Source organism: Elgaria multicarinata, chromosome 3 (genome assembly GCF_023053635.1).
Source record: "Elgaria multicarinata webbii isolate HBS135686 ecotype San Diego chromosome 3, rElgMul1.1.pri, whole genome shotgun sequence".
Lineage (NCBI taxonomy): Eukaryota > Metazoa > Chordata > Lepidosauria > Squamata > Anguidae > Elgaria > Elgaria multicarinata.
The window spans coordinates 172737510-172763484 of record NC_086173.1 but is presented as its reverse complement, the minus strand read 5'-3'; the positions used below and the strand labels follow the sequence as shown (position 1 = coordinate 172763484).

General features: G+C 46.7%; 3 protein-coding genes across 3 annotated transcripts in view; 2 read left to right on the top strand and 1 right to left on the bottom strand.

Moving 5' to 3' along the window:
• Nucleotides 1-25975, bottom strand: part of LOC134396274 (zinc finger protein 420-like) — a 647156-nt gene that overhangs the window by 11189 nt on the left and 609992 nt on the right. The gene's annotated exons all lie outside the window — the stretch shown is intronic.
• The window catches only part of LOC134396269 (uncharacterized), a 298553-nt gene that overhangs the window by 190696 nt on the left and 81882 nt on the right, over nt 1-25975 (top strand). The gene's annotated exons all lie outside the window — the stretch shown is intronic.
• On the top strand, nt 17496-25838 carry LOC134396462 (zinc finger protein 202-like). The gene is made up of 5 exons (XM_063122985.1): nt 17496-17557; nt 19953-20444; nt 24355-24481; nt 25272-25375; nt 25592-25838. Exons 2-5 carry the CDS (start codon nt 20025-20027, stop codon nt 25742-25744), a joined length of 804 nt encoding a protein of 267 aa, XP_062979055.1. The 5' UTR covers nt 17496-17557; nt 19953-20024; the 3' UTR covers nt 25745-25838.

The window sequence follows — 25975 nt, the reverse complement described above, 5'->3', positions numbered from 1 at the left end:
AAAGGGAATTGCAGCAGGTGTCATTTGTATATATGAAGAACCTGGAGAAATTCCCTCTTCATCACAACCGTTAAAGCTGCAGGTGCCCTGCCCTCTTTTAAATCTGGTCACTCTAGTATTGCTCCTGCAGCATTAACGGTTGTGATGAAGAGGGAATTTCACCAGGTTCTCCATATATACAAATGGCACCTGCTGAAATTCCCTTTTCTATGCATCTGTTAAGGATACAGGAGCCCTGTCCTCCTTTCCATAGGGTCACCCTAATGTTAGCTGAGGCCTTTTCAGGGTACAGGAAGATTCTGGACCAACGGAGCCGCTAGCCATGAGGAATACAACACACACGGCAACTTCTTCTCATGGCGGCCTCTTCTTCCACACCTTGACCCCTGCTTTGAGAGCGGGACGGCCTCCATCTCAGGCTCAAGGCAGGAAAACCTTCGGCCCTCCAGGAAATAAGAGGTCTGATGATGAACCAGAGTTTCTCTCCCAATGTATCCCATGGCTCCGCCACGGAGCTGCCACCAGCCATAAGCGACAAAAGCGCCAAGTCAGCGCTAGAGAGTGAGTTCTCGGATAGTAATGAAAGTCCTATTTATAGCAGTATAAGGGAGTCTCTTGAAAACCAAGAATCACTGCTGGACTCAAGAGGATATGATATAAAACACCCGGAGCACTGTGGAAAGAAGCAGGCCGACAACTCAAAAAACTTGAGTAACTCCACAGATCCAGTGACGGCTCCTACTCTTAAAGGCCAAGCTGATCAAAAAACAGCATGGGATCAGTGGCACAGATGTTATAAGGATGATGAACCCCAGACTAATGAGGAGATCGCCCTTTTGGACTCTTTCTGTGCGTTGGACCTAGAAGCACAGGAAGATATCCTGAGGCGTCCAACGTCTGGGTTGGGTCCAAAGGCTGGGTTCAGGAACTCGGTATCTGGAGCAAGGTGCGTGGTCAAGAGATCTCAGAGCCAAAGCTTCCGCCGAAGAACTCAGATAATCTCTGACCATTTGGCAGGGCTCCCGGCTGCTCTTTTATCCTCAGTCAGAGTGCTGAGTCAGAGTCTCGCAGCTGATCTCTGATTGCCTGGCGTTTCTGTTGGAGACGGCGAGACCGGCGTCTGGTGGCCTTCTCCGCCCGTAACTGGCTGAAACCGGGCTTGTCCGTCTCCTCCTCAGATCCCTGCGGCTCCTCCAGAGTCTTTGCCGGCACCAGGCCCTCTTTAACCAATTGCTTTTCCCTATGTGGTGGCATATATACATTACACTTTAGAATCAACGCGGTGGCCAAATAAGACAGGGGCTCCAATCTAGATAGGGAGGCCGTGATGCTTGTAGCTATTAGAATACCCAGTCCTCCTTTGGGCCACCCACCTTTGTTACTAGGAGTTGCTTCTAAAGAGTAGGAGGCAAAGCCATTTATAGATAGATCCTCTTTGGCCCATGTCCTTGAAGAAGTAAAATCTCATGTTTTTTGATGAATTCCATAAAGGGGGGATCTACCACTTTACTTCTCCAGCAAAGGAGATCGTTACCTTGTCGTGGTGCTGGAGCTTGAGCACCTCAAGGATGCCATGAGCTAAACCGTGAAGGGACACCCAAGACGGGAAGGTCATGGTAGAGAGGTCAGACTAAAAACGATCCCTGGGGAAGGTAATGGCAACCCACCCCAGTATTCTTGCCATGAAAACTAAATGGTCGTTACAGGAGACTGGAACGCTAAGGTGGGCAGTCAAATGACATCTGGAATTACAGGTAAGCATGGTCTAGGAGAACAAAATGAAGCGGGACATAGGCTGATAGAATTCTGCCAGGACAACTCACTGTGCATAACAAACACTCTCTTCCAACAACCAAAAAGACAGCTTTATACATGGACTTCACCAGATGCCCAACACAGAAATCAGATTGACTACATCCTTTGCAACCAAAGGTGGCGGACACCTATACAGACAGTAAAAACAAGACCTGGGGCTGACTGTAGTTCAGATCACGAACTTCTTATTGCACAATTTAGAATCAAACTAAAGAGAACAGGGAAGACCCACAGATCAGTTAGATATGAGCTCACTAATATTCCTAATGAATATGCAGTGGAATTGAAGAATAGATTTAAGGGACTAGATTTAGTAGACAGGGTCCCGGAAGAACTATGGACAGAAGTTCGCAACATTGTCCAAGAGGTGGCAACAAAAAACGTCCCAAAGAAAAAGAAAACCAAGAAGGCAAGATGGCTGTCTGCTGAGACACTGGAAGTAGCCCAAGAAAGAAGGAAAGCAAAAAGCAACAGTGATAGGGGGAGATATGCGCAATTAAATGCAAAATTCCAGAGGTTAGCCAGAAGAGATAAGGAATTATTTTTAAACAAGCAATGTGCGGAAGTGGAAGAAGACAATAGAATAGGAAGGACAAGAGACCTCTTCCAGAAAATTAGAAACATCGGAGGTAAATTCCAGGCAAAAATGGGTATGATCAAAAACAAAGATGGCAAGGACCTAACAGAAACAGAAGAGATCAAGAAAAGGTGGCAAGAATATACGGAAGATCTGTATAGGAAGGATAATAATCTCGGGAATAGCTCAGACAGTGTGGTCAGTGAGTTAGAGCCAGACATCCTGAAGAGTGAGGTTGAATGAGCCTTAAGAAGCATTGCTAATAACAAGGCAGCAGGAGATGACGGTATCCCAGCTGAACTGTTTAAAATATTTCAAGATGATGCTGTCAAGGTGATGCATGCCATATGCCAGCAAATTTGGAAAACACAAGAATGGCCATCAGACTGGAAAAGATCAACTTATATCCCCATACCAAAAAAGGGAAACACTAAAGAATGTTCAAACTATTGGGCAGTGGCACTTATTTCACATGCCCGCAAGGTAATGCTCAAGATCCTGCAAGGTAGACTCCAGCAATTCATGGAGCGAGAATTGCCAGATGTACAAGCTGGGTTTAGAAAAGACAGAGGAACTAGAGACCAAATTGCCAATATCTGCTGGATAATGGAGAAAGCCAGGGAGTTCCAGAAAAACATCTATTTCTGTTTTATTGACTATTCTAAAGCCTTTGACTGTGTGGATCATAACAAACTGTGGCAAGTTCTTGGTGGTATGGGGATACCAAGTCATCTTGTCTGCCTCCTGAGGAATCTGTATAACAAACAAGTAGCAACGGTAAGAACAGACCACGGAACAACGGACTGGTTTAAGATTGGGAAAGGAGTACGGCAGGGTTGTATACTCTCACCTTACCTATTCAACTTGTATGCAGAACACATCATGCAACGTGCTGGGCTTGATGAATCCAAGGCTGGAGTTAAAATTGCAGGAAGAAACATTAACAATCTCAGATATGCAGATGACACCACTTTGATGGCTGAAAGCGAGGAGGAGCTGAGGAGCCTTATGACAAAGGTGAAAGAAGAAAGTGCAAAAGCCGGGTTGCAGTTAAACCTCAAAAAAACCAAGATTATGGCAACTAGCTTGATTGATAACTGGCAAATAGAGGGAGAAAACGTGGAGGCAGTGACAGACTTTGTATTTCTGGGCGCAAAGATTACTGCAGACGCTGACTGCAGCCAGGAAATCAGAAGACGTTGACTTCTTGGGAGGAGAGCAATGACAAATCTTGATCAAATAGTTAAGAGCAGAGACACCACACTGACAACAAAGGTCCGCATAGTTAAAGCAATGGTATTCCCCGTAGTAACCTATGGCTGCGAGAGCTGGACCATAAGGAAAGCTGAGCGAAGGAAGATAGAGGCTTTTGAACTGTGATGCTGGAGGAAAATTCTGAGAGTGCCTTGGACTGCAAGAAGATCAAACCAGTCTATACTCCAGGAAATAAAGCCAGACGGCTCACTTGAGGGAATGGTATTAAAGGCAAAACTGAAGTACTTTGGCCACATAATGAGAAGACAGGATACCCTGGAGAAGAGGCTGATGCTAGGGAAAGTGGAAGGCAAAAGGAAGAGGGGCCGACCAAGGGCAAGATGGATGGATGATATTCTGGAGGTTACAGACTTGACCTTGGGGGAGCTAGGGGTGGCGACAGCCGACAGAAAGCTCTGGCGTGGGCTGGTCCATGAAGTCATGAAGAGTCGGAAACGACTGAACGAATAAACAACAAACCACTTTACTTAGCCAACCTGCAATATTCCAGGAAAGAAGACTTATTTGTGATATGTTACAGTGGCAATTTTTTTGTCAAACTGATGCAGACCCCCCTTGCAGGAAGCTCTGAGTTGTTATAGTCACTCTGGGACAAGTAGATGAAGTTACTCCCCCTATAAGTGACTGATGCTCCTTTGCAATTTCCTCAGCTCCTAATGATGGCCTCGAGTCCTCCTTCAGCTCTTCAATCAATTCCATCTCTGTCATGATCTTGCTCCAGCCGGCCAGAGGCAGCGCCTCGGCCGCACTTTGCGTCACACAGAGGAGCCACCCTGTTTTGAAGAACACCAGCTGACCAGCAACCAACAGCAATTTCTAAAATAAAAAAAAAACACTTTAAATCAATTTTTAAATAATTTTTAATATGTGCCTGGGGAGCTCTGGGGAATATGGGGGTGCCTGCATAACTGTGGTCACGGGTAGGGGGAGGTATGGTGCTGGGGGAGGAACAGGCCAGATGAGGAGAAGAGGGGACAGATTCCTTACAGCTACCCCCTCTTCTAGTCCTTCCCCCAACCAGATGGTTCCTGGCGGCCTTATCAGCTTGCTCTCGGGTCTGGTGGTGCTGCTGCTGAACGCCAGGTCAGTCCAAAACAAAATCTCTCTCATCCATGATCTGATTGTGGAGGAGGGGGCTGACCTGGTATGCATCACTGAGACCTGGGTGGGGGAACTGGGAGGGGTTGCTCTCACCCAGCTCTGCCCTCCTGGGTACTCGGTGCAGCACCAGCACAGACTCGAGGGCCGGGGAGGGGAGGTTGCCGTGGTCTATAGGAATACAATCTCCCTCTCTAGGCTTCCTGTTCAGTCGAGTGCTGATCTTGTGTAGTAAATAACTGGCAAGGAGTCCAACTGCATGAAGAGGAGGCATCTCAAACAGGCGGCCCCGTCTTGGTTTTTATTAAGAACTAAGTGGTTACATTTCTTGTATATAAGCTATAATTGGTTGTTAAGTACAGCATGTTAAATGCATGATTACCTCGTGCACAGGGGGTGCACAAGAGGTGTTGGTTAGTGTGTGTTCAGCATGAATATACCATATAAGGGTTAAGGAAATACGTGATCACAGCATAGTGTCTTCAATACTGTATTGTATTCTGTGGCTCTTGAGTCAGTGCGTCAGCACATTCCAAGGCATTGGCCAGCAAGTACCAAGATGTTTCTTAGCAAGGCTTTATCTTAAAAGTGTTATCCTGTGTTCTAGCACATCTCAGCATGGTATGCCAATACTGAAAGTGTGCCAAAGAGAGGGATAACAATTTCCCCTACATCTCCCCTTTTATTCTTTTAATTGTAAAGCCTTGTAAGCATAATAAATTTGGCGTTTGCTTGGTTTTAAAGCCTTGGGACAGCAAGAGGGAACACACCATGACAGTAATCCTGGGATACATTGTATGAAACAGCAGAAGGTGATTAATAAAAATACAATCAATACAGCATATTGAAATATAGTTTTGAACCATCCTGTTGGAAACCAGGACCACAAAAACTTCCACCATTCAGGTGCAATATCTTGTTTAACTGCATGTGCATATTTTTTAAGTAAGTCCAGTTGGTGTTGAATTTGGTTACTATTGTCTGTGAGATTGAAACAGCACATATTTTCCACAGCTTCGCAGCCAAGATGTCTTTGTAACAACAAAAAGTCTATTGCAGCTCAATTGTCCAGTATAGCATGGCGTAAATCTTGTTGTTCTTGAATCAAAAGTCCAATAGCAATGGAAGTACTATTAATTGTCTTTGCTAGTAAACATGCCAGATGCCCAAGTTGTTTGGCATTTCCCACAGCCAATCCAGGAACCCCGACAAGGCTCATAGCCAGGGAGATATATTCTGCTGGACTTAAAACAGTAACATTTCCATCACAAACTGCATTCATAGTCTCAGTCTCTCTTTTCTGTCGAGTGCTTTTAGTAGGCCGGGGTGGTAGAAACACTGTCAAGCGACTAAGACAACATTGTGTTAATGTTATATTAGCTGGTACATAATTATAAGTACGAGACCCACATGTGAAAAACCATCCAATTGGCAATATAATGTGTCCATAGTTACTTGTTACATTTTCTATCTTTGAACAATTCCACAAAGAAGGCCCTGGGGACAAACAACCTTTTAGTGGACGGTGAATAGAGCAATTTACCATTCTAGCACATGTGTTATTCTTGTGGTTTACAACATATGGGGTGTATAACTGTATAGCATCTTGGGGCAACTGGTATGTAGCAATTCCCCAATGGGCCATGGTATGATAATGAATTTCACTAAAGTTCAGAAATTTACTCAACCCAGTAACATTACCAAGAGAACCAGGAGCTTTGCATATGGGAATGAGATATGTACTAAGTAATCCATGCATATCTGGAGCATCAGTAAGACAGAAATCAGTGGTGTTTACTATTTTTGCTAACTTTATCCATACATTGTACTGCATTCTATCATGTAGTGGAGTGCTTATAACTGGGCAAGTTATACAGCTAAATAACAGAATGATTGTCAGCAAAGAATTAGCATTTAAGCAAGCAAATGTAGCAACTAGAAAATTCTCTGGAGTTGGATCAACGTGCTGTTGCTCCAATAATTTTTGAACTTGGAAAGATAACGCCTTTATCTCTCCCCATGTTGGTTTATGTTTTTGGACGGGCGCCCTGCCACGTGCTTTCAGGGGGTCCTCCTGGAGTTGTAGGGAGAATTCTGGAATCGGGTTGGTCAATCCTTGATGCCACGACATGCTCTTTCCAGGGTTTCACACACCGTGCTGGAACCCACCCTGGTCCTGTTGGAGTAAGCACAGCAGCATAACCTCGACCCCAAGTGATCAAGGGGACAGGGCCGTGCCAGACAGGATTAGGTAGCTGCCGGTACGTGACCAGCGGCTGCGGCAGAGGGGTATGCATTTGAAAATGTTGTTGTAATCGGGTAGTATTAGTTGGTAGGAGAACATTCAAATGGTTAATAGTGAACAACACTTTTGCCAGCCGTTCCTGGCGGGAGCCCAAACCAATGGGGATCCCTGCTTTTTGTTTTTGTTTGTGTAAATGCTCTTTCAAGGTGCGGTTGGTGCGTTCCACAATAGCTTGACCAGTGGAATTATATGGAATGCCAAAAGTATGTGTAACCTGCCAGGTTTCACAAAACTGTGCAAAAGAAGTACTGCAATAAGCAGGTCCATTATCTGTTTTTAAGGCAGAAAGTATTCCCATTACTGAAAAACTTCTAATGCAATGATTAATAACATGTTTTGTTTTTTCTCCTTTTTGACATGTGACCCAAATATATCCTGAGTAAGTGTCAACTGACACATGAAGGTATTTCCATGGAGTGAAAGGACTAAAATGAGTAACATCCATTTGCCATAGCTCATTGGCAACTGTGCCACGAGGATTGACACCTATATCAGGGGCTGAATGTACCCTTGTGCACTGTGGGCATGATTGGATAATGGCGCGTGCCTGATCTAATGGCAGCTGAAACTGTTTTGCTAAAGCTTTAGCATTTTGATGATGAAACGCATGGCTTTCCCATGGAGTTAGTTTTTGCACAGTTAGAGCTCGAAGGGATTGATCAGCCACTTGATTACCAGTGGAGATCTCCCCGGGGAAGGGTTGATGACTTCGGATGTGAGCAATAAAATATTCATTGGTGCGATGAGCCAACAGAGTCTGCAAGGTTATAAAGAGACCTAAAAGGTTCTTATCTATGACTGGGGTTACATAACTTCCTGGAAGACCACGTACTACATTGTTAACATATAAACTGTCTGTTATTAGGTTTAGTGCTTGAGGAAATGTGCGGAAGGCCAAAATAACTGCAGCTAGTTCAGCTCTTTGAGGTGATTTCTGGGGCAGTGTGAACATGGTTCTCCAATGATCTTCCTGTTTCCAGGCTACTCCTCCTCTCTTTGGGCTTCCATCAGTGTAAACAGTAAGGGCTTCCTTAATAGGGAAGTCATTTTGTAAAGGCTTGATTTTTACAGACAATTGACTTAAACATTGCAGTCGAGGATCAGAAGGAATATGATATGTAACTTGTCCTACAAAGCCTGCTAAGGCAGCTTGCAATTCTTCAGAAAATGACACTGATCGTTCCCACATCTGAAGAGGCATGGGAACTATCAGAGTTTCTGGATCTTGGGCTAAAAGTGCTCTTGTGCGCTCTCGAGCTTTAATAATCAGATTGGCATACATAATTGGTTTTGTAGAGATGGTACAGCTAGGGCTATGACTGAGATACAGCCATTCAAGTATGTGTGTGTGATGATTGCAGGTCTTAGTGTTGCAAGATCTACTCCTGAACTGAGTGTCACAGGTTTCAATGCGTGTCTGTGTAATAACTGCATATGGTTGACTTAACCCTGTAAGTATAAGAACTTGACAAGGTTGATCTAACACTTGGCGATCTACCCAAATTTCTTTTAAACGTTCATTTACTAAGGACAAAACTTGCAATTGATTTGTGGTTAAAGAAATTTTATCAGCTGGGTGTTTGCCTTGTTTTAGGGCGGCAAACAAAGGTGAAAGTTCATCAGTTGTGAGCTTGCAGTAAGGTCTGAGCCAATTAATAGCTCCTAATATCTGCTGAAGTTGTACATAAGAAGGGGATTCTGGTAGATGGAGCTTGGGAGTTACTGGCGTGGAATAAGTTTGCATTATCTTATGTCCTAAATAGTTAAAGGGCTCATGCTTTTGCACCTTTTCAGGAGCTATCTGCAAGCCATAATGATTAAGAGTTATTATCAAATCTCTCTCCCATTCTTCTGGGAGGGATATTCCAGCCAAAAGAATGTCATCCATATAATGGTATACAACGGCTTGAGGATATTTATCTCTGAAAGGTTTTAAGGCTTGTGCTACATAATATTGACACAAGGTGGGGCTATTGAGCATTCCTTGAGGAAGTACTTTCCACTGGTATCGGTCAGTGGGTTCAGAGTTATTTTCTACTGGAACAGTAAAGGCAAAATATTTTCTGTCTTGAGGTTGCAAAGGAATTGTGAAGAAACAATCCTTTAAATCAATCACCATCATTTGATAATCAAATGGGATCAAATTGGGATTTGGCGTTCCACATTGTAGTGGACCCATTGGTTCAATTATTCTGTTTATGGCCCTGAGGTCATGCAAAAGCCTAAATTTGCCTGATTTCTTCCTAATTACGAAGACAGGGGTATTATATGGGCTGGTTGAAGGTTCAATATGTTGTTCACATAATTGAATCTTCACTAACTCTTTTAAAGCTAACAATTTTTCTTTGGGCAATGGCCATTGTTCCACCCATACGGGTTCAGTCTGTTTCCAGACGAGGGGTAGAGCAATATGATTAGTCATCTATCTGCAAAGTGGTGTTAAACTGTGAAAGTAGGTCACGACCCCACAAATTGACATGTACTTCTAAAATTACCGGTTTGATTTGAGCTGTACGATGACTTCCAGGTGCAGTCACATTAATCCAGTGTGTACTTTGCTTGGAAGCTTGGGGTCCGCCCACGCCCCAAACTGGTACCACCGCTTGGGTTTTTCAGTCTGAATGTGTTGTAGTACTGCTGCTATTTGAGGGTGGATTTGGTCAGTAGATCCAAATCCTTCAGTGTGTTGACAATTTTCCCTTCCCGCTGGCAATACACAAGGGATTAAGATGAGTTGTGCCCATGCATCTCCAATTCTTAATTTCATAGGGAGATGGCTCCACATTTGAACATAGATTATGCCTTGATAGTTTGAATCAATAACTCCTGGCACAATTTGGATGCCTTGTTTACTGGCATGGCGTGGTATTCAATACTGTATTGTATTCTGTGGCTCTTGAGTCAGTGCGTCAGCACATTCCAAGGCATTGGCCAGCAAGTACCAAGATGTTTCTTAGCAAGGCTTTATCTTAAAAGTGTTATCCTGTGTTCTAGCACATCTCAGCATGGTATGCCAATACTGAAAGTGTGCCAAAGAGAGGGATAACAATTTCCCCTACAATCTTGAGTGTTTGTACTGTGTGTTGGGTACTCGAGACAGATTAGGGATTCTGCTGGTGTACCGTCCACCCCGCTGCCCCACAGTCTCCCTGCCTGAGCTGACGGAGGTTGTCTCAGACCTGGTGTTGAGAACCCCCAGGATGGTGGTTCTGGGGGATCTCAACTTCCATGCCGAGGCTGCTGTATCTGGAACGGCTCAGGACTTCATGGCTGTCATGACAACCATGGGGCTGTCTCAACATGTCATCGGCCCAACACATGCAAAGGGGCACACGCTTGATCTGGTTTTCTCGACTGGACAGGAGGATGGTGATCTGGAAGTGGGAGAACTAACATCTACCCCCTTGTCATGGTCGGATCACTTCCTATTGAGGTTTAGACTTTTGGCGGCCTTTCCCCTCTGCAAGGGTGGTGGGCCTATTAAAATGGTCCGCCCCCAGAGGCTAATGGACTCCAATGGATTCCAGAGGGCTCTGGGGGATTTTCCTGCTGATATGGCCGGTGCTCCTGTCGAATCCCAGGTCGCTCTGTGGAATGCAGAGATGACTCGGGCGTTTGACACGATCGCGCCCAAGCGTCCTCTCCCTCTGAGCAGAGCCCGGTCAGCTCCTTTGTCCTGAAGAAGCCAGTCTGTAACCAGCCACTTTCGCTTATCTCTTTGGGCAGTGTGCCCAGACTGGGAAGCCCGCCAAGAATCAGACAACACAGCACTAAACGATAAATAATAATGTGTATTGAGCACACAAGTTAAACACAAAATAGAACAGTCTTTTAGTGCTCACGTAAAGTTCCAAGCCAATTCCATATAACAGTCCAGGGTTCAAAAGGCACGAGAGAGCAAGTCACCAGAGTCGATAAGACAGTCCAAGTTTCAAAGGGCAGGAGAGAGTCACAGGGTCCAAGAAGTCCAGAGTCCAAAACGATCCAACAGGAACACGGCACGGTCAAGGGTACACGGTCCAGAGCTTCTCCCAGGCAAACCAGATAAGCTCTGACAAATTGCTGGTCTGCGCACTGCTGCCTAAATACACCAGCTCAGCCTCACAGCTGTTCCCTGTCCAGCTGGCGTTTATTAGCAATCCGCTTGGATCAGCGTAAAGCCTCCTTCTCTGCCCTTTGCTGTTTGAACGAGGGCACATGTAACAAGTCTGTTTGCTCCTCTTCTAAGTTTGCACTGGATGAAGCCTCTGCTGGCTGTTGATCAGCCAAACTGATACTGGGTCCCGCCTGTGGCTGCTCATCCCCAGAGTCCTCACCCTCAGAGAACTCACAGTTCCTCTCACTCCTTGGTATACACCTGAGCTGAGGGCAATGAAGCAAGAGGGCAGACGGCTAGAACGCAGGTGGAGGAAAACTCGTGCTGAGTCTGATCAAACACGGGTTAGAGCTCACTATCGAGCCTACTCTGTGGCGGTGAGGGTGGCAAAGAGAAAGTTCTTTTCCACCAGCATTGCGTCTTCTCAGTGTCGTCCGGCGGAGCTTTTCCGGGTGGTTCGCGGCCTGTTACACTCTGGGCCAGGGCGAGAGATGGTGGAACCCTCGGTAGCACGCTGTGACGAGTTTGCACGGCACTTTGAAGATAAAGTCGCTCAGAATCGTCATGAATTGGACACCACACTTAATGCAGCTCCACTAGTAGAGGCGTTCAGAGTGCCGTCGAGTTCAGTTTTATTGGATGAGTTTCAGTTATTGAGGCCCGAGGATGTGGACAAGGTGCTTGGCCAAGTCCGGTCAACCACCTTTGTGCTTGCCCCTTGCCCCTCATGGCTCATTACATCAAATAAGGAGGGGACCACGGGTTGGGTCCAGGAGGTTGTAAATGCCTCCTTGAGAGAGGGAGTGGTGCCGGCCTCTTTAAAAGAGGCGGTAATTAGACCACTCCTGAAGAAGCCTAATCTGGACCCGGAGGATGTTAACAACTACAGGCCAGTGGCTAATATCCCTTTCCTGGGCAAGGTGCTTGAGCAGGTGGTTGCAGGACAACTCCAGGCACTCTTGAATGAAACGGATTATCTAGATCCATTTCAATCGGGTTTCAGGCCTGGTTTTGGAACGGAAACTGCCTTGGTCGCCCTGTGGGATGACCTCTGTCGGGAGAGAGACAGGGGGAGTGCGACCCTGTTGGTTCTCCTGGACCTCTCAGCGGCCTTCGATACCATCGACCATGGTATCCTTCTGGATAGGTTGTCTGAGCTGGGAGTTGGAGGTACTGCGTTGCAGTGGTTCCGCTCCTACTTGGATGGCCGATTCCAGAAGGTGGTGCTGGGGGATTATTGCTCTGTGCCGTGGCTCCTAAGCCATGGGGTTCCGCAAGGCTCTATCTTATCCCCTAGGCTGTTTAACATATACATGAAGCCGCTGGGGGAGGTTATCCGGAGATGTGGACTGAGGTGTCATCAATATGCGGATGATACCCAGCTCTACCTTTCCTTTTCATCAAACCCAGGTGAGGCAGTGACTGTTCTGAACCAGTGCCTGGGCACGGTAATGGACTGGATGAGGGCTAACAAACTGAGACTCAATCCAGACAAGACGGAGGTACTGTTAGCGGGTGGTTCATCTGTTCGGCGAGGTGATGTTTGCCCTGTCCTGGACGGGGTTGCACTCTCCCTAAAGGATCGGGTCCATAGTTTGGGGGTGCTCTTCGATCCAGAACTATCACCTGAGGCACAGGTGAACTCAGTGGCAAAGATCACCTTTTATCAGCTTAGGCTGATATACCAACTGCGCCCTTATCTGGACAGAGATAGCCTAGCTACAGTTATCCATGCTCTGATAACCTCTTGCTTGGATTACTGCAATGCGTTATACGTGGGGCTGCCTTTGAAAACGGTCCAGAAGCTTCAACTGGTACAAAATAGGGCAGCCCGTATACTAACAGGGACTGGCCGGCGAGATCACATTACGCCAGTCCTTTTCCAGCTTCATTGGCTGCCAGTCCAGGTCCGGGCCCGATTCAAAGTGCTGGTATTGACATTTAAAGCCCTAAACGGTTTGGGGCCAGGTTATTTGAAGGAACGCCTCCTCCCATATGTACCTACCCGGACCTTAAGATCATCTACAGGGGCCCTTCTCCGAGAGCCCCTGCCAAAGGAAGTGAGGCAGGTGGCTACTAGGAGGAGGGCTTTCTCCACTGTGGCACCCCGGTTGTGGAACGAGCTCCCCAGAGAGGTCCGCCTGGCGCCTACACTGTACTGCTTTCGTCGCCAGCTGAAGACCTTTTTATTCACTCAGTATTTTAACACAATTTTAACTTAAATTTAAATTTTACGTTTTAACTCTGTATTTTAATCTTATATCAATTTTGCTGTGTGGTTTTATCCTGGTTGTGCTTTTTATACTGTATTTCGTAATTGTGTTTTTAACCTGTTGGGTGTTTTCTTGTGGTTTTAATTTTTTTGAGCCGCCCAGAGAGCTTCGGCTATTGGGTGGTATAAAAATGTAATAAATAAATAAATAAATAAATAAATAAACATTAGTTTTCACTGGTCCTGTCATGCCCTGCATGGAAATGGAGTCGGGAGATGAGGGGGAGCTGGCAGAGGCTGGACCCAGTGCAGAGGGGCCTGGCTCAGATGATGAGAATAGACTGGCAGAGGCTGTGGCAGAGCCTCAGGGAGTGGAGCCAAGGCCAGCAGGAACCTCTGCCAGCTCTGAGGGCCTGGTGCCGGCAAAGACTCTGGAGGAGCCGCAGGGATCTGAGGAAGAGACGGACAAGCCCAGTTTCAGCCAGTTACGGGCGGAGAAGGCCACCAGACGCCGGTCTCGCCGTCTCCAACAGAAACGCCAGGCAATCAGAGATCAGCTGCGAGACTCTGACTCAGCACTCTGAGGATAAAAGAGCAGCCAGGAGCCCTGCCAAATGGTCAGAGATTATCTGAGTTCTTCGGCGGAAGCTTTGGCTCTTCGATCTCTTGAGCACGCACCTTGCTCCAGATACCGAGTTCCTGAACCCAGCCTTGACTCCCGGACCCCGTGACCACGCCTGAAGACTTCTGGACTCCTGTTGCAACCTTGGACTGCCTTTTGACTACGTTTTGCCCGTGCCTGCTCCCGTGACTCCTGGACTGTATCTTTGGACCTTGCTGACTGTCGGCTGTGCTTGACCTTGGACTGAACCACTGTGCCTCCGCTTTGCCACGCTCCCTGGACCTCGGACCGCACATTGACCTCTCTGTAAGCCTGCACCTTGCCCTACTACGTCTCTCTTTTGCCTTGACTTCTCAAGCCCTTTTCCCCTCGCTTGCTTTCCAAGTTTGTAACTGCAATAAACTCACTGTTGCTAAGATACCAGCTGTGCTCATTTGTCTTTGTCAAGCCATTTGGCGGCTTTCCCGGACAGGTCCCATCACCTTTATGAGGGGATACAGGTTCAGCAGGCCTTTCCGGAGATCCTAGTTCCTCTTCTTCCAAATGTCGCATATCAGCCCATATTGGAGATTTTAGTCTGCTGGCACCTGCAGTGATCTCTTTGGCCACTGGGTCATGTTGCACAAGTTTATTATCCTGGCGAGTAAATTCTACTATACCCAGACCTCTCTGTGAACCTTTCTCCCCTCCATTGGAGCCATTTCCAACTCCCCTCCCACTGATCGTTTTTCTGGTGGAGTAGGGCACGGTCCTCTACTGACCCGGGTGCTTCTCTCTTAGCCAACGGGCTTGCACATTCTGCTTGCCTGGTTATCAAACGTTCTCTCAAAGACGTCGGACGCCTCAGGATATCTTCCTGTGCTTCTAGGTCCAACGCACAGAAAGAGTCCAAAAGGGCGATCTCCTCATTAGTCTGGGGTTCATCATCCTTATAGCATCTGTGCCACGGATCCCATGCTGTTTTTTGATCAGCTTGGCCTTTAAGAGTAGGAGCCCTTTCGTGGACCATGTGAAAAATGGAAATTCCACAGGCCGCCACTGGATCTGTGGAGTTATTCAAGTTTTTTGAGTTGTCGGCCTGCTTCTTTCCACAGTGCTCCGGGTGTTTTATATCATATCCTCTTGAGTCCAGCAGTGATTCTTGGTTTTCAAGAGACTCCCTTATACTGCTATAAACAGGACTTTCATTACTATCCGAGAACTCACTCTCTAGCGCTGACTTGGCGCTTTTGTCGCTTATGGCTGGTGGCAGCTCCGTGGCGGAGCCATGGGATACATTGGGAGAGAAACTCTGGTTCATCATCAGACCTCTTATTTCCTGGAGGGCCGAAGGTTTTCCTGCCTTGAGCCTGAGATGGAGGCCGTCCCGCTCTCAAAGCAGGGGTCAAGGTGTGGAAGAAGAGGCCGCCATGAGAAGAAGTTGCCGTGTGTGTTGTATTCCTCATGGCTAGTGGCTCCGTGGGTCCAGAATCTTCCTGTACCCTGAAAAGGCCTCAGCTAACATTAGGGTGACCGTATGGAAAGGAGGACAGGGCTCCTGTATCCTTAACAGATGCATAGAAAAGGGAATTTCAGCAGGTGCCATTTATATGGAGAACCTGGTGAAATTCCCTCTTCATCACAGCAGTTAATGCTGCAGGAGCTATACAAGAGTGACCAGATTTAAATGAGGGCAAAACTCCTGCAGCTTTAACTGTTGGGATGAAGAATGAATTTCATAGAATCATAGAATCATAGAATAGCAGAGTTGGAAGGGGCCTACAAGGCCATCGAGTCCAACCCCCTGCTCAATGCAGGAATCCACCCTAAAGCATCCCTGACAGAGGGTTGTCCAGCTGCCTCTTGAATGCCTCTAGTGTGGGAGAGCCCACAACCTCCCTAGGTAGCTGATTCCATTGTCGCACTGCTCTAACAGTCAGGAAGTTTTTCCTGATGTCCAGCCGGAATCTGGCTTCCTTTAACTTGAGTCCGTTATTCCGTGTCCTGCACTCTGGGAGGATCGAGAAGAGATCCTGGCCCTCCTCTGTGTGACAACTTTTAAGTATTTGAAGAGTGCTATCATGTCTCCCCTCCATCTTCTCTTCTCCAGGCTAAACATGCCCAGTTCTTTCAGTCTCTCTTCATAGGGCTTTGTTTCTAGACCTCTGATCATCCTGGTTGCCCTCTTCTGAACACGCTCCAGCTTGTCTGCGTCCTTCTTGAATTGTGGAGCCCAGAACTGGACGCAATACTCTAGATGAGGCCTAACCAGGTCCGAATAGAGAGGAACCAGTACCTCACGTGATTTGGAAGCTATACTTCTATTAATGCAGCCCAAAATAGCATTTGCCTTTCTTGCAGCCATATCGCACTGTTGGCTCATATTCAGCTTGTGATCTACAACAATTCCAAGATCTTTCTCGTTTGTAGTATTGCTGAGCCAAGTGTCCCCCATCTTGTAACTGTGCATTTGGTTTCTATTCCCTAAATGTAGAACTTGGCATTTATCCCTATTAAATTTCATTCTGTTGTTTTCAGCCCAGCACTCCAGCCTATCAAGATCACTTTGAAGTTTGTTTCTGTCTTCCAGGGTATTAGCTATCCCTCCCAATTTTGTGTCATCTGCAAATTTGATCAGCGTTCCCTGCACCTCCTCATCCAAATCATTAATAAAAATGTTGAAGAGCACTGGGCCCAGGACTGAGCACTGCGGCACCCCACTCGTTGCCTCTCCCCAGTTTGAGAAGGTTCCATTGATAAGTTCTCTTTGAGTCCGATTCTGTAGCCAACTGTGGATCCACCTAATAGTTGTTCCATCTAGCCCACTTTCAGCTAGTTTGTTAATTAGAATATCATGGGTCACTTTGTCAAAAGCTTTGCTGAAGTCAAGATATATGACGTCCACAGCATTCCCACAGTCCACAAGGGAGGTTATCCTATCAAAAAATGAGATCAAATTAGTCTGACAGGATTTGTTCCTGACAAATCCATGTTGGCTTCTAGTATGAATTTAACCACGTTCTCCATATATACAAATGACACCTGCTGCAATTCCCTTTTCTATGCAACTGCTAAAGATACAGGAGCGCTGTCCTCCTTTTCTCAGGGTCACCCTACTTGACCTCTCTCTTTTTAGAGCATCTATTCGTGTTTAGAGTTCTGACGGGCACCAGGTTGGGGAACGCTGTTCTGCAGCAAGGGCAGGCAGGACGGAGGGAGGGAGGGCTCCCATGGCTGCTTTGCACACTCAAATGGGAAACGGCTGTGGATCCCGCGAAGCCCCCAGGAGCAGATGGGGGGCGATGCTGCTGGGGGGAGAAAAGACTCCCGTGGAAAAAAAAACCCTTCCCAGGTCCGTGTCTCTCCCAGGAGCCTCTGCGGCTCTCTAGTGCTGCCTCCATGCAAGGGTTAAAGAGGAGGAGAGGGGGGTGAGTCCTAGAGGAAAGGCTGGATGAGGCCCCTCCCTTCCTGCCCCACACTTCCTCCCCCCATTGCAAAGGAGCCTGGGATTCCCCCCCTGCTCCTGCGAGCTTCGTGTGTCCTTCGTCTGCAGCCTCTTTTCCCCTGCAAAGGAGCCGGTGAGTGCAGATTGCAAGGGGGAGGGTCCCAGGGGGCAGGGGGCAGAGGAAGGAGCCCCCCAGGACAGGGGGGCAAGTTTGGGGCAGGGCGTGGGTGGGAAGAGAGAGGGAGCCCCGAGCCCCTCCCCAGGGGACTGATCCACTTGGGGCACCTCCAGAAGACCCCCCTGCCTTGCACCTCCTTCCCTCCCCATAACTAGGGGATCGCGGAAGGGAAGGCTGGAGAAAGGGGGGTCTGGGAGGGACACAAGAGGAAAGATCCCGGGTGGGGAGGAGGAATGGCCCCCCTGTGTGCAAAAGGCTGCCCTGGTGTCCTGTTTGCATTGCATTTTTGGTTTGGTTTCTTCTCCCTGATTTAAACCTAGTGAATAAATAAAATTAACGAGTCACTTTGGTCACGAGGCCTTCGAAATAAATCCTGGGGCGCTTTTGTTGATTAAGAAGGGAGCCTGCTGCTGGTTTTAGGACGTCCCTCTTTGATGTGTTAAGTGAGCCCGATCTTCACATCCTGAGAGTGGGGAGAAATCGCTGTTACTCTGGTCCCTGTTTGGGGTTCAAGTGCTGGTTGCAGAGAAGGCATAGAAAGGGAGCCCTGGGACGGATTGGGAGAGAAACTCTGGCTCACCAGCAGACCTCTTATTTCCTGGAGGGCCGAAGGTTTTCCTTTCTGGAGCCTGAGATGGAATCAGACCTGCTCTCAATGCAGGATCATGAACTACAGGCCTCCATGAGAAGAAGTTTCAATGTGTGTTTTACTCCTCCAGAATGTTCCTTATAACCTTTTCTTTTTTACATTTAATTGTTTTATTTCCCAACAGCACATAGACAAACATTACATATAATACATACAAACAAAGGTATACATATAAAAACTACAACTACACTAAAAACATTTAAGGGTGCGGTTAAAGTACATTTTTTGCCCTCTTCATGCCAAAAATGCCCATTAATTCTTTAATGACCATTTATATATCAATAATAAAATAAAATAATAATAGTAACAATAAAATCCGCGAACAAATACATCCTTTTTCTCTGCCTCTTTCAGATATTCTATCAAAGGTTTCCATTCCAACATAAACATAGCTGTTGACCTTTATCTCATTATCACTGTAAGTTTTGGCATCTCTGCAAGATACAGAATGTTCCTTCTATCCTGATACGACTGAACGTAACTTCAGCTGCCAAAAACCATGAGACATAGTTTAGACTATACTGTTATGCTGTTGAAAGCTTTTCAAAGAACTGGGCATGTTTAGCCTGGAGGAGAGAAGATTGAAGGGAGACAGGATAGCGCTCTTCAAATAATTCAAAGGTTGTCACACAGAGGAGGGCCAGGATCTCTTCTCAATCCTCCCAGAGTGCAGGACACGGAATAACGGGCTCAAGTTAAAGGAAGCCAGATTCCAGCTGGACATCAGGAAAAACTTCCTGACTGTTAGAGCAGTACGACAATGGAATCAGTGACCTAGGGAGGTTGTGGGCTCTCCCACACTAGAGGCATTCAAGAGGCAGCTGGACAAGCATCTTTCAGGGATGCTTTAGGGTGGATTCCTGCATTGAGCAGAGGGTTGGACTCGATGGCCTTGTAGGCCCCTTCCAACTCTGCTATTCTATGATCATTGCATCTATCTACTTTGCTCCGGTGGAAGTTTAACTAGAGCTCAGAAGCAATTCAACTGCTGCTAGCTGGGTCTGGAACTCTTTACACGTTGTTTTCTGACACGCCTTAGGAGGAGTTAAACTGCAGTGTGTTTTGCAGAGCGTACACATGTATTTCTCTGTAAGTCATTGTGTGTTTCACATTTTGCTTCCGGATGTGACGTCCTTCTGCATTATAAACCTTCTCTCCTCACCGGGAGCCCTGGAGAGCATGCTGTTTGTGGATTGGTGGAGCCAGGCCACCCCACCTGCTTAGTTGGGGGGATAAGTTAGTCAGTTTCCAGTTTATGGTCTCTGTTTATTTGGGGAAGGGTCATGTTGTTCGGGGCCCTGAAGGCTTGTGAAGGGACCCCCGTGCCATCAGGTATTAGGTAGCCAGGATTTCTTGTCTCTCTTTGGGTCGCTCTGACTCTAAGGCTTGCCGTGATGTGGCTTTTATTGCTCTTTTAAAGTTGTTTGACTGCTGCTGTGGCCTTTTAGTTTCATTGTAACTTTTAGACTGTTTTCCCCCACACACCCTCCCCTGTCTCCTGTTAATTGTTCGTACGCTCAGGGGCTTACTCTGATTTAATAAATTGCCTGAAGCCTTGGTGAAGTGTGGTTATTTTCAGGTGAACTGGCTCCAGTTCCAGTGTTTCACTGGGAACCGGTGGGAGGGGGGTGGCTGGGTTGGGAACTTTAACCAGGTCTACCTTGTGTGCCTCCTTCACAAGCTCCGTTTTCATTCCTATAGTGCATTCCCTGCCTCAAAGGAGAAATTGGCAGCCAAGGCAGGAGACTGTTTCGAGTCCTGGTGGGAGCAGAGATGGAGAAGAGCGTGAAGATGGAAGAGCAAAGCTTTGCAGGCCCTGAACCAGAAAACGTCTCCTGCAACATCCAGGAAGGGAGCCATGCAGAGCCCTGGGAAGGAAGAGTGCAGCAGGACCAGCCTGGGAGCAACGCCTGCTCAGACGTAGAGTGCCAGAGCTTCAGGAGGTTCCGCTACCAGGAGGCCATGGGGCCCCGAGGGGTTTGCAGCCGTCTCCACCACCTTTGCTGCCAGTGGCTGAAGCCAGAAAAGCACACGAAAGCTCAGATGCTGGACCTGGTGGTCCTGGAGAAGTTCCTGGCTGTCCTGCCCACGGAGATGGAGAGCTGGGTCAGAGAGTGTGGAGCGGAGACCAGTTCCCAGGCGGTGGCTCTGGCAGAAGGCTTCCTCCTGAGTCAGGCAGAGGACAAAGACCAGGTGAGAGAATTTCATCTTGATAACTAACAGGGACTGTGTTCTTAATACTTATCTCAACTTTATTTTACATGTCCTTCAAGGAAGGGATGCCCCAATTTCCAATGGTCCAATCCCCAAGTATAGTTGCTCTTCACGTGTAGAGCAGGCCCTCATTGGAGGATAGTTAAGCTAACACTGGATGGTTAAAATATGCAGTTCCCCACCAGAGGATGTAGTGATGGCCACCAATTTAGATGGTTTAAAATGGGGGTTGGACAAAATTCTGGAGGAGAAGTCTGTGAATGGCTATTAGTCCTGATGGCTATATCCTACCTTCAGGTGAAGAACCATAGTGGGGAGAGAATGCTGGACTAGATGGACCCTTGTTCTGATCCAGAATGGCTCTTCTTAGTTTCTTATGACGAGAGGAGAAGTGAATGGGTTTGTGAAGTTCTGGGGAAGGAGGAGATCCTTCTTCAACTGGTGTCAGAGTCCTCCCAACAGAACAGGAATAGCATTTGTAGACACCAACCTCCCGTGTTTACAGTGGAAAATGCTGGATTTCAGGGACTGTCTGGGAGGTTCTGTCTTTCCTTCTGGCTGGTGTTCTAGCACTTTGCTTATAGAATCATAGAATAGCAGAGTTGGAAGGGGTCTACAAGGCCATTGAGTCCAACCCCCTGCTCAATGCAGGAATCCACCCTAAAGCATCCCTGACAGATGGTTGTCCAGCTGCCTCTTGAAGGCCTCTAGTGTGGGAAAGCTCACTACCTCGCCAAGCAACTGATTCCATTGTCGTACTGCTCTAACAGTCAGGAAGTTTTTCCTGATGTGCAGCTGGAATCTGGCTTCCTTTAACTTGAGCCCGTTATTCCATGTCCTGCACTCTGGGAGGATCGAGAAGAGATCCTGGCCCTCCTCTGTGTGACAACCTTTTAATTTTTTGAAGAGTGCTCTCATGTCTCCCCTCAATCTTCTCTTCTCCAGGCTAACCATGCCCAGTTCTTTCGGTCTCTCCTCATAGGGCTTTGTTTCCAGGCCCCTGATCATCCTCTGAACATGCTCCAGCTTGTCTGCATCCTTCTTGAAGTGTGTTGCACGGAACTGGGTGAAATACTCAAGATGTGGCATAGCCAGGGCCGCATAAAGGGGAACCAGTACCTCATGCGATTTGGAAGCTGTATTTCTTTTAAAGCAGCCCAAAATAGCATTTGCTTTTTTTGCAGCCACATCACACTGTTGGCTCATATTCAGCTTGTGATCTACAACAATTCCAATATTCTTCTTGTTTGTAGTATTGCTGAGTCAAGTATCCCCCCTCTTGTAAATGTTTCCATTTCCTAAATGTAGAACTTGGCATTTATCCCTATTCAATTTCATTCAGCCCAGCACTCTAGCCCATCAAGATCTTCCAAGGTATTATCCATCCCACCCAATTTGGTGTCATCTGCTAACTTGATAAGCGTTCCCTGTACCTCCTTCAACATTTAATAAAAATGTCATTAGGATTGTCAGTGGTGTGGAGAGTGAAAGGAGAAAAGATTTTAAGAGTCTTAAGATTACAGTTTTAATAAAAACTAGTAGATTAAGCAGGTTAACTTGAATTTGAAGTAACTAAGAACAGCTAAACAAAAATAAACATTTTGTTTTGTTACCTCAAACCACATGTCTGCTTGGCTTTATCACCTGCTCTACAATTACTATCATAAACATCTTATATATTTATTTATTTATATTTATTTAATTTATATACCGCCCCATAGCTGAAGCTCTCTGTTCATAAAGGTTAAAAACAGTAAACATTAAAAAAAAAGTATACAAAATTTAAAACCATCAAAAACATAAAAACAGTATCCATTTAAAAACAACAGTTCTGGGGGCTGTTAAAAACAAACTGAGCATTGTGAAATATAGTTAAATGCCTGGGAGAAAAGTCTTGACGTGGCGCCTGAAAGATAACAATGTTGGTGCCAGGCGAGCCTCATCGGGGAGATCATTCCACAATCGAGGGGACACCAGCGAAAAGGCCCTCTCCCTTGTTGCCATCCACCGAGCTTCCCTCGGAGGAGGCACTCGGAGGAGGATCTTAGATGTTGAGCGCAGTGTACAGGTAGGTTCGTGTCGGGAGAGGTGTTCCGTCAGGTATGGGGGTCCCATTCTATGAAGCAAGTGCAGCTGCTGTTAATAATATTTTTTTTAAAAACCACTTTGTTAATTTAAAAAACAAGTTGAGGGGCCTTACTGAAAGTTTCAAGAACGGTGTCTGGGAACACACAGGTGACCATGGGCATCCAATTGGCTTCTCCCAGTGTAAAGTAGGATCTCTCATTTTGATCTCTCATTTTATTTATTAATTACATTTATATCTCACCGTTTTTCCTCCCAAGGAACCCAAGGCGCCGTACATAATCCCCCTCCTCTCCATGTTATCCTCACAACAACAACCCTGTTTGGTATGGAGAATGTGGATAGGGAGACATTTTTCTCCCTTTCTCAAAATACTAGAACCCAGTGGGGTCATCCCATGAAACTGATTGGTGGGAGACCCAGGACAAATAAAAGGAAGGACTTCTTCACACAGCACGTAATTAAATTATGGAACTCACTACCACAAGATGAAGTGTTGGCTGCAAATCTGGATGGCTTCAAAAGGGGGTTGGATAAATGTCTGGAGGAGAAGGCTACCCATGGCTACTAGCTCAAATCTTGAGCATGCATAGGAATGTGCGGTGAAAATCCAGTCCTGATGCCTATCAACTCTATAGGTTTCTCCCAATTGAAATAACCCCCTTAGCCTTCACAGCTCTACCTGTTGTAGGTCAACACATCCATCCATAGAACCACCATGCAATGTTGCAGTCCATCTCCAACACACCCTGAATTTCGGCTGCAGCGCTTCCCATCTTCTGCTGGATACTGGAGGGGTGTCTGGCGTTCTGCTCAACGCATTAGACCTGTTTGTTGCGGCTGGATAAAGCTACCATTCTGCCTGTCTTGTCTTCTGGGCTAGAAGGTGCAGGCAACACATCCAGCTCAACACCTGGGCAGGAGGGTGAGCACTCTCCGCAATCCAGAAAGCGATTCTTGCAGAAGGTGTGATGAATTTGTCCTAGCCAAGGGTTTTATGGGTGGAACTGTTGACCTACAACCAGGATGATCAGAGGTCTGGAAACAAAGCCCTATGAAGAGAGACTGAAAGAACTGGGCATGTTTAGCCTGGAGAAGAGAAGATCGAGGGAAGACATGGTAGCACTCTTCAAATACTTCAAAGTTGTGACACAGAGGAGGGCCAGGATCTCTTCTCGATCCTCCCAGAGTGCAGGACATGGAATAATGGGCTGAAGTTAAAGGAAGCCAGATTCCAGCTGGACATCAGGAAAAAATTCCTGACTGTTAGAGCAGTATGACAATGGAATCAGTTACCTAGGGAGGTTGTGGGCTCTCCCATGCTAGAGGCATTCAAGAGGCAGCTGGACAACCATCTTTCAGGTATTCTTTAGGGTGGATTAGGGGTTGGACTCGATGGCCTTGTAGGCCCCTTCCAACTCTATGATTATATGTACACCAGTTTCTGGGGAACGTGGGCAGGAGGGTGCTGTTGAACTCATCTCCTGCTTGTGCTCTTCTTACGTTCTTATGATCACAGGAGAAATGAATGGGTTTGTGAAGTTCTGGGGAAGGAGGGGAATAGCATTTGTAGACACCAAAGCTGCCGTGGTTACAGTGGAAAATGCTGGATATCAGGGTTTAACTCTTAGCCCACTGACAAAGACACAAGTTCCTGTTCTGTGTGGCTTGGATGGTAGATCAACTTCAGAAGGAGACCTGAAAGGTAAAGCGATTGGGAAATGCTGCCCTTGACCTTGACCTGAGCCATTTCTTTCCATCTCTAATCCCTCTTCTCTTCCTGGAATCCTCCCTCCTGCTCCAGGTCCAGGGGATGTTGGCCAGAGCACCCACAGATTTCCCTGAGGCAGGGAAGGCTCCACCGGGCATCACACAGAGGCCGCTGGATGGGCGGATCTTGCAGGAGGGGGACGGAGGACCCTCCTCCCGGGGTAAGGATTAGTGGACGTATTTCCCCATGGTCTCCCTTCCTCAATTACACCTGAAGTGCATGAGCTGTCTTAATGTCCTCCCTGAGCCTGATTTTGCTGGGGGAGATACTCAAAAAGGAAATGTTGTTTAGTAACGTGGTTCGAGGGTATCAGACCCACTCTGGCCCGCTTCCTGGAGTGGGTCTTACACACTCACCAACTAAGGTCCTCCTCCAGGCGCCTACTCAGAGGGAAGATTGGAGGACGACAACAAGGGAGAGGCCTTCTCTGTGGTGGCCCCCAACTGTGCAACAATCTGCCCAATGTGGGTCACGTGGCACCGACATTGTTATCTTTTCAGTGCCAGGTCAAGCAATGTGTAATTAGCAATATGTAATTAATTAGCCTGGGTCTGTTTTTACAGGGCCATACTTTTAAAACTTGTTATATTATTATTATTATTATTATTATTATTATTATTTATTTGTTTATTTATTTATTTATTTATTTATATAGCACCATCAATGTACATGGTGCTGTACAGAGTAAAACAGTAAATAGCAAGACCCTGCCGCATAGGCTTACAATCTAATAATAGTAGTTTTACTACTTATATTAGTTTTATATGTAAGTGTATATTGTATGTTTACGCAGTTTTAAATATTTGGATATTGTTTTTAAGTGCTTCGGCTATGGTATGGTAAACAAATGCAATAAATAAATAAACACTGAAAATAAACAATGAAAATGGGAATAGTTAAGAATGTTAACTTACCTTCTCACCTTCCCACCTTCTTTACCTTCCTCACAGGGAGCAAAACAACCGGCAGGGGAAGTGAACTGATCCTGGGGGGTCCTTTTGGGCCTCGTTCGCTTGGCGGTGGAGTGGAAGCGGTTTCTGCACAGCCTGGGCAGGTAGGGGAGTCCTGGGGGCCTCCGTCCCCTGCACTTCTCTTTGGTCCTGGAAGAACCTGCCCCTTTAGCCTTTGCTCTTCTCCAAGATGGCTGCTGGGAAGGCCTTCAATGTCACTCACAATGCTTTGGCATTCAGAAAGAAGACCTCACCATCCTTGTCTTCATGGATTGCTACATAATGCTTAAAGAGAACTTCATTTCTTCTTCTTCTTTCAGGATCCGGTGACCTATGAGGAGGTGGCCGTGCATTTCTCGGAGGAGGAGTGGGCTCTGCTGGATCCAGGCCAGAGGACTCTGCACAAAGAAGTCATGGAGGAGAATCGTGGGATCCTGGCCTATCTGGGTAAGGAATGGGATTCCTCTGGGTAAGGCTCCCTCTCTGCCTTCCTGCCAGATCCTGGAAGGTGGAATTTCAGCTCTTCGTTCTTTGTGTCAGTGCAGAATACAAATGTCATTGACTCCGAAGACCTGACAAAACATTGAGAAAAGCCCATTGATGGACTTGCTCTGTGGCAGAGATGGCTGCCAACCAATCTTACTTTGCTGCTATAATTGCATCTGCATAATATTGAAGATGTTACAGATATTATCTTAATGGTC

What these genes read in the sequence shown, in the direction of transcription:
- LOC134396462 (XM_063122985.1), top strand. Translation starts at nt 20,025, where the DNA reads ATGGAGAAGAGCGTGAAGATGGAAGAGCAAAGCTTTGCAGGCCCTGAA. An exon ending in AGGCAGAGGACAAAGACCAG is followed by an intron (nt 20,445 to 24,354) that starts GTGAGAGAATTT and finishes CTCCTGCTCCAG; the next exon opens with GTCCAGGGGATGTTGGCCAG. An exon ending in TTTCTGCACAGCCTGGGCAG is followed by an intron (nt 25,376 to 25,591) that starts GTAGGGGAGTCC and finishes TTCTTCTTTCAG; the next exon opens with GATCCGGTGACCTATGAGGA.